General features: G+C 48.5%; 2 protein-coding genes across 3 annotated transcripts in view; one reads left to right on the top strand and one right to left on the bottom strand.

Moving 5' to 3' along the window:
* VAMP7 (vesicle-associated membrane protein 7) overlaps window positions 1-1559 on the top strand; it is an 8231-nt gene extending 6672 nt beyond the window's left edge. For both annotated transcript variants that reach the window (XM_010024370.1, XM_010024371.1), the window contains 2 exons: window positions 763-855; window positions 1103-1559. In XM_010024370.1, coding sequence (XP_010022672.1) covers window positions 763-855; window positions 1103-1171 — 162 coding nt within the window. In that variant the 3' untranslated portion in view covers window positions 1172-1559. The remainder of the gene's footprint in view (window positions 1-762; window positions 856-1102) is intronic.
* Window positions 1560-5558: 3999 nt separating this feature from the next.
* The window catches only part of LOC104413392 (SLAIN motif-containing protein-like), a 17784-nt gene continuing 15189 nt past the window's right edge, over window positions 5559-8153 (bottom strand). The window contains exons 6-8 of the mRNA XM_010024369.1: window positions 7689-7826; window positions 7212-7533; window positions 5559-5616 (exon numbers count right to left, since the gene is read on the bottom strand). Coding sequence (XP_010022671.1) covers window positions 5559-5616; window positions 7212-7533; window positions 7689-7826 — 518 coding nt within the window. The remainder of the gene's footprint in view (window positions 5617-7211; window positions 7534-7688; window positions 7827-8153) is intronic.

Genomic DNA, 8153 nt, shown 5'->3' with positions numbered 1-8153 from the left:
TGGAGCAACCTGCTCTAGTGGAAGGTGTCCCTGCCCGTGGCAGGGGTTGGAGCTGGAGGAGCTTTAAGGTCCCTTCAACCCAAACCAGTCTGGAATTCTATGATCTAGATCTACAGATCCTTTCCTTCCTTTCCTGTGTCACACACAAATTGTGTCTTATCTCCCCACTCCTTGTAGCTGTCTGACAAGCTGCATCCCAGCCCTGCTGCTCCATGAGGGAATGAGGGCACCCTGTGTCTGCTCTGGAGTTGTGGGTGACTCGAATGCTGGGCTGTGCTGCTGGCTATTGCTCCAGTCCTGAGCATATGCAGCTGCCCCTCCTGTATATGGAGCAATAGGGAAGCTAAAGATAATGAAACCTCTTGCAGCCTGGGCTGAAGTCACCTTGATCCAGACAAACTGGAAAGCTGTAGAGTTGTTCTAGTGTCTCAAAGGGGAAGGTGTAGCTGATTTAAACAAAAACCCACCACCAATAAACCTGAGTTGTTCTAAATAGTCTGTAAAAGACTCTGGAGGTTCATGGGGTGTTTCTAAGTGAGAAAAGACTGACACCCTCCTCTCCCCCCCAATTTAATGTACTTATAGAGCATGATATTATCTAGTAAAGTGTTGTGTGCTTTGGAAGCTTTTTTTTCTCTCCCCTAGGGATCTCTGGTGGAGAAAGACTGCTTTGGGTTACTGGGGAGGCAGTAGCTGGGAAAAGTGTGTGGTTCTTGGGATGCAACTTCAGGAATGAATGAGCTGTTTTACTTTCTTTTGTAGTCAGTCACTTTCAAAACTACCAGCAGGAACCTTGCTAGAGCCATGTGTATGAAGAACCTCAAGCTTACCATCGTCATCATCATAGTATCAATTGTAAGTATGGAGCACAATAACCTTTAGCTCTGAAGTCAGGTTCAGCTACTGGAACATACCCCCAGCACGTTGCTGTGTTCTCAGCTCTGCGCCTGGCAGAGTCTCAGCTGTAAAACCCATGTGGTGATGGTGGTGTCTGCTGACATGGGCTTTCCAAGCGTGTGTGTTGGGTGCTGGGCCATAGCAGCACTGGGCTGTGGCTGTGGAGGTGTAGTTCTTGTCTGAAGTGGCTGTTTTCTCTCCCCAGGTCATCATCTACATCATCCTCTCTGCTGTCTGTGGGGGCCTTGCCTGGCCGAGCTGCGTGCAGAAGTAACCGGAGGCTGCTGGTGCTGGTCACTTGGAGATGAGAATCACAGGAGTGTGGAGAAGCAACCTACAGGATAACTCTGAGTCTTTCACTACTGACACCTCCTCATCCTTCCATCCCTCCAGGACTTCAGACTTTTTTGCCTTATCACCCCAAACAGGCCCAGCCGGTCACTGCTTCAGTGCAGCGTTAACCTCAAGCATGGGCTGGCTTAAATTACTTGAAGGGATTATTATTATTATTTGTTTCTTTTCCTGTCCCAACTCCAACCTCCCCAGCTGGGTGGGTGCCGTGTCCAGCTCCGGGGGGTTTGTGCATGCTCGCCCCGTGTCCGTGTAGCTTTGCACTTTCATGTGAGCGTGCAAGCGGAGACCAGGACTGCCGGCAACCATCCGGCTGCGAGATGGGGCTGGGGGGGGTTTGAACTCGCCTGATGGGGCAGGGACAAGGTGAGGGGAGGTGTGAATTCCCACCTCCTACAAGTATCAGAGGTCCAGGTGCCTCTCCCTGCACATCTGGCCTCATGTGGTTATGGAGTGTTCTAGCACGTGGAGGTTGGGAGGGTGATGGTGGGAGTAACGAGTGCTTTGGATGCGGGTGCTGCTGCGTTGTGGAGCCTCCCTTTTCCTGGAGGTCTTTGTGCAGGTGGTAGAAGAGGGTGTTGGGTCACCTCAACGTTTCCAAATGGCAATGGCTGCCTCTTCATCCTCTTCATCCTCACTTCTTCCTCATCTCCCCCCTCTTAATGTGTGCTAAACCGATACAGTAAAGGAGGCGGTTGCATATAGTTAAGGTTGCAGTAATGTATCTGCTTTCTCACATGTTGTTTCTCCTGTTGTTCTTTTGAGGGTGGACTAAAATGTGTACTAACATCCCTCACTGAGGTGAAATTGGGGGCCAATCTGTTGATCTGATCGATGAGGTGCCAGGTATCTGCTGCTTGTGCCTCTGCTCTGCAGGTGAGCAATGTGAGGACAGACAAGGGTAGAAGGTTGGAGTTGATGGATAGTGACTTTCTCTACGGGCTGGGGAAGAAAAGCTCTGTCAGAGGATGTAGTAACGTGTATTCTTCTGACAAGAAAATAAACCCAAACCCAAGGCTAATAACCAAATGTCAGGCCAGGTACAGTGCTGCTGTCAGGGGCCAGGGGCTGCTCTGCCAGATGTTGGCAGCTCTGAGCATTGCATTTCTGTCCCAGCCAGCCCTTCAAGTCATGGGGCCCGGCCCAGCTGACCAAAGCTGCTGTTGCCTGGGCTAAGGCTGCAGGGGCTGAGGGTTTGGATCTCACAGGGGAAGGAGCAGACCTGAAAGCTCATAGAAGCATCAGATGGGTGGTGAAAGAAGCTCATCTTTCTAGCCCAGCAAAGTGGCTTCTCGTGGTGGGAGGAAGCTGTCGAGGTGGGGAAGGGAAAGCTCAATTTGGTGATGAAGCTTGAGCCCTGGGCTGGTGCCGTGATTTCCTGGTGCCCTGCAACATGGGCTGGCCACAGGCAGGGTGATGAGGAGGAGGAACTGCTGCCTTGAGGCTTGTCACACTGACTGGGGAGCTCTCCAGGAGAGTTCTCCTGTTGGCTTGTACATGTAACATGGGATTTATCTTCTATGAATGAGGCTGAAACCTAACTGAGGTTATTAGGTCTCTCTGCCCAGGAAGCGCCAGTGGTTCTGCTCAGCGCTGGGGTCTGTTCCTGTAACTGAGTCAAATGTGAAGCTTAGAGAAAGGTTTCCTTCTTCCTGCCGCTCCCCGCAGCTCAGCGTGGGCTCTGCATGTTCCAGGGGTTGTTGATGTTCCCATGTTCATTTCTATGATCTGTTGTCTTCTGTACAAATACTTTTTAAAGCAAATCCTTCCTTTCCTTTTAAAGGATGCACCGAGGCATTAGTGTAAAATCAAAGGTAACTTGGTTTAAATAAAATTCCTGTACAGAAAGCAGATTGCCTTAGTTTTGTGAAAGGCGGGTGTAGCACTGAGCGTAGGGACTACTCTGTGTAACCAGTGAGTAACGGGGGGTGCGTCACCTGCAGTTCCAGCCTGGAGTCGCCCGTGGGGCTGCCTGGCGAGGTCACACGAGCAGGTCTGGCTGTGAAGTGGTTTTGTGATGGCCTTGAAAACCTCCCTGTGCTGGAGGGATTCTGACCTGTGTTGGTGCAGGTGCCTGAGCCCATCCTCACCTGACACGGGCTGATGTCTGGTGGTGGAAAGAAGCCACTTCTCCATGTTGTGAACTTGGGGCATGTGTGAGTGCCCCAGGCTGAGGCTGGGGAGGACACAATATAAATACCTGAAGGAACTCACTTGGTGTGAGAACAGCTTAGAAAAATGGAAGGATACACCTTAACCATTGCCCTAATGAGACTTTAATCTCTTATAGGGTTTGGGTTTGTGCTTAATGTATCATCTCATATGTGGCGATGGCCCCATCCTGAAGTGGGACAGCCCTTCGGGTGCTGGGCATATGGGATTTGCCTTTTAAGTGCCCATGAATTCAGGCAGAATGAGGCCCTGGTCACCTCTTTGCCGCTTCTCTTAAGCCCCTGGTCTGTCTAGAAATGTGTAAGAGAGTCTGTATTGCTGTAGACATCAGTTCCTTGGTTCTTCACAGCAGCAGTGTCACAGCCTGACGCACTTCAGCTGGGAGATAACCTGAAATTAAACACTGCACTCTTCCAGAAAAATTTTGTTCTTTATCTAGCCTTAAACAGATCTTCAGTGGCCGTTAAATAGCAGGAGCTGTCTCGACTCAGGAGCCTGCAGGAAAATGCTGGCGTGCTCTTTACTGGGGGCTGTAGCCCAAAGGTAGGACAGAAGAGAACTCTATAGATGCAACCTCTGAGATCTGCTGCTCTGTCTTTGTTCTGTACAGGGGGAAGGTAAATAAGTTCTATATGACCCAGGTTCCAGCTTTACCACCAGGCCAGGTTCTGGAAAAGAACCTTTTCCATAAAGGAACAGCCTGAACAGGGCAGTGCTGTAAACCTGCAAAGCCTCATGAGGGGGTAGAGAAAAACCTATTTGTGTAAAGAGGGTTGTCTGTGACACACTCATGTGGCAAAGAGGGGTTTGTGCTCTGAGAATGAGCTGCTGTAAAGCTTCCTCTTTGCAAGTGTTGGTTCCTCTATTTTGTTGTGCTTGGGCCACTTGTAGATGTTCAAGAAAAGCCATGAACTGAGTGAGGGCTGTGAATGGAGTTTTCCTTTGCTACCCCCCACCTCATCCTGATGAAATCTAAGGAGCTTAAAGGTAAATATCAGCACTTGTAGGACATGAGACTTTCTCTGAGCCCTGTTTACCTATGCAGACTGTTAGAGGTGAAGTACAGAAGCCAATGCCTGCAGGCTGGGAGCTGCTGCTCATTCCTAGCACAAAACCAGTCCACAGTCCGGCTCAGTTTGAATGAAGCAGATCTATTTCAGCACCATAACATTTTATTAAACTACACTATCAAAATCACATTGATGGCAGGGAGAACATTGCTATCAGTGCATGTTTCCTGTACTAAGACTGTATTCAGAGCATCCAGCACTTGCTGAGGAAGAGGACACTGGAACAGAATCCTTCATAACCAAAGAGACAGTAGAAAACTGCTACAAAACCCAGGGCAGTTGGGAGCTGGGTGGAAGAGGGAACACTTCAAGTCAGATCAGGCAGGGGGGGTAATTGTTAAAAAGTTCACTTTTAACATTTAACTTTTCAAACGAGTTAAGATGCTGCTGAACAGCAGGTTTTAAATAGCAGCCCCTGTCCCTGCAACTGCCTGTTCACAAACCCACACAAATATTGTGTACTGCTCCTTCACTTGTGAATGGTGACACACATTGACCACAACAGCTTGAAGTGTTACTACAGTTATAAAAACCTGCTTTGTCTTCTAGAACAAACAATAAAAAGGAGCAGGAACACATTCTCTACAGAAGTAAAAAAAAAAGTCAAACCAAACAACAGCTGAGTTTCAGACAGAGTTGAGAGAACACGAGGTTGAGTTTAAAAAGTCACTTCTAACATCTCTATAACTAGTTCTAGTCTCCCCGAGCTGCTGCTGTGGAACAACACAGCGACAGCTCCAAGCTGCGCCCCGGACCCTCAGCAGCCTGCTGAAGCCAGCACCCTCCAGAGCAGGTCCCAGAGGGCTGCGGTGGAGGTTTAAAGGAGATAAGGCTATTTCAGTCTTCCTGTGAAGACTCGTGTTGCAGTAACGTTTACAGCAGTGGAAACGCAGCAAAGGAGGTGTCTGTTCCACTGCTGCGAGGTCGGGCTCTTGGCAGGTGACATGGTGAGGACAGTCTGTGGCAAGAGGAGAGGAGCTATATACATCAGTCTGCGATGTGATGGGTCTCTGGAGTTCCATTGCATGCCCAGCCAGCTGGGGTCTGCTTCACGGGGGAGTTGGGTTGTCAGTAGCACCCATCCTTCCAGGAATCATCCTCCGTGGTCTGTGCTGCCTGTGGAAACCTGGGTTGAGACAAACGGGAAAAGGTCACTACCAAAGAGCTGCAAGGAGGAAGATCCCAGAAACCTGCTGAGTACCAGGAATGTTTGTTTGAGGCTTTACATCTATTGATGCCAACATCTGCCTGCCTTGAGCAAACAGCTGCAGCCTCACGTGCCAGGGAACAGACACAGCAGCAGCAATTCCAGGCAGTGTAGGGACATGAAGTGATGTTCATCCTGCTCTGCTGTTAACATGGTTGGAGGTTTCTCCTGTGACTGAATCCAAGAGAAATATTTTCCCTGCAAATATGACTGACCACCTGAAAAATAACCAGGTTTTGTTGTGTACTGCAAAATAAGGCACTGATTTTACATTAATATTCAGATTAGAGTTTTTAAGTAGATACATTTCAATTGAAGGCTGCAATGGGACATTAAAAATCAACAAGCACCTACTGCCTGTTAGTCTGATACCAAATCACTCTCATTTCCCCTCATCATAAAAATGTATGCTACAACTGTACTATAAAGAGCTGTAAAACCCCAGCTTTTGGCAATTTATCACACAGAGAAGCACAGCAGATGCCTCAGGATGATGGGATGAGCATATGCATTGCTCCAGTGCACAGAGCAGTCGTGCAGGTAAGTCTTAAAGGCCTTATTCTTTAAAGGGCTTTAATATGTTCTAACTAAACAGCTGCTGCTTTAGACTATCTACAAACTTCAGGTATCCACAGTCTAAGTATTTAGGAAGCTAATTGTAAAAGCTAGATTTAAATGTCAAAAAAGCAAAGTCCAAACCCCTGCTGCATCTTTCTGGATTCAGATGTGGCCCCTAAATCAGTTCAGATTCATGCAACAAGAACAAAGATTGTAAGTTATTGAAGCCACTTTCTATGCTCTGCTTTCCTGCGTTGTATAAAGTTACTCTAAGAATATAGAATCATTCTACAGACAAGCCTTCGTAATTTGTCCTACTTTCCAAACCCTTTAAAAACTCATTAGGCCTTGGCCATGCCCACTTAGACTCCTAACCAAAGACTTAAAGAAGAAAAAAAACACAGCAACCTTATTTTACCAGTAGCCAAGTTAAGAAGCACCAAAGTAGGTCATCTGGGAAGATTATTATATGAACAGTGAAGAGTTTATTGGTCCTTTGGAAGGGTTTGTCCCCTTCCCACCAAATAAATATGTGCCATAACGTTCATTTCTTACAGAAAGAAGTTTGATCCTGTGGCTTTTCACTTCCCCGGATAATCGGCTTGGTTTGGAAAACCACATTTCTTTAAATAGATGGAATAGTGAAATACTGAGTGGTTTGGTTACTGCTGACGTGGTAAAAAGGGGCATCTCACTGATGTCCCAGTCAGTTCCCAAAGACATTCACGGAAGGGAACTGCACCCCTGTAACATCCATCTCCCAGCTAAGTACTGCTCTTCCTTTAAGGGCTCCCCAGCCACGACCCTACATCTACAGTTAGTCAGTAGTTCTGACCCAACTCTATACCCATGTCATGCTTTTAAGACTGGAGATGAACATAACTTAATAAAGTGGTTTAATCTATGAACCAAAAGACAGATGTTCAAGTCTGTGAGGTTTGGAGCCTCGCACTTACCTCCGGGATGGTGGCGTTGCCTTGTTCTTGGGCACCGAGATCCCCCCAACAGACGTGCGGGCTTTGATGGGTGAGTTTTTTGCCACAGTGACCATGTTACTGCTTCTGGTAGTGCAAGTGCTGCTGGAAGAGCCTGTGTGGAGCTGTGAAGACGCCTGTGGCTTTCGAACGCCACTGACAGGACCTGTGTAACTGCAGGCTTTCACTGGCTGCCTGGGTGTGAGGAGAGAGTTTGTGCACGCCCCTGCCTTCATCGGCTGCCGCACTGTCAAAGGAGACTGCCCAGCACTGGAGGAATACCTGAGCTTACCGGGAGCCAGACCTAGGAATGGAGCAACAAAAAGAAGAATAACCCAGGTGGCAAAGGTAGTTTAAGAACAATTAAGGATAAGAGGCCTCTTACGGTATCCTTAGGGTTGGTTAGACAGACAGAAGGGAATCAGCCGTAGGGGTGCACAGAGAGCACCTCACACCGACCTGCTGACCGCTGCTGGGTTCTGGGAATTCGACTGCTTGGCACCTGCAGGTCCGACTCCAAGCTCCGACTGCTCCTTACGGACTCCAAGGAGCGGAGGCCAGTCCTGGCCAGGTTGGGCATGCTGTGCCGCATCTCCTCTGAAACCAAGAGCAAATTCTCTGTTGCTGCTTCTGGTAGCAATGGGGATGTGTATCGGGTTAGGCTCTCTCTTGAAAAACATGCGGAATTAAAAGTAGACAAATCATAGAACACCAGGTTGGAAGGGACCTGGAGGATCATCTGGTCCAACCTTTAACCATTAGTGGATTAGTTAATCCTAGAATCCCAGACTGGTTTGTGCTGGAAGGGACCTTAAAGCCCATCCAGTCCCAACCCCTGCCACAGGCAGGGACACCTTCCACTAGAGCAGGTTGCTCCAAGCCCCTGTGTCCAACCTGGCCTTGAACACTGCCAGGGATGGGGCA

The sequence above is a fragment of the Nestor notabilis genome, unplaced genomic scaffold (assembly GCF_000696875.1).
Source record: "Nestor notabilis isolate BGI_N333 unplaced genomic scaffold, ASM69687v1 scaffold3741, whole genome shotgun sequence".
Classification (NCBI taxonomy): Eukaryota; Metazoa; Chordata; class Aves; order Psittaciformes; family Psittacidae; genus Nestor; species Nestor notabilis.
The sequence above is the reverse complement of the archived record's forward strand: the minus strand, read 5'-3'. Positions and strand labels throughout refer to the sequence as shown.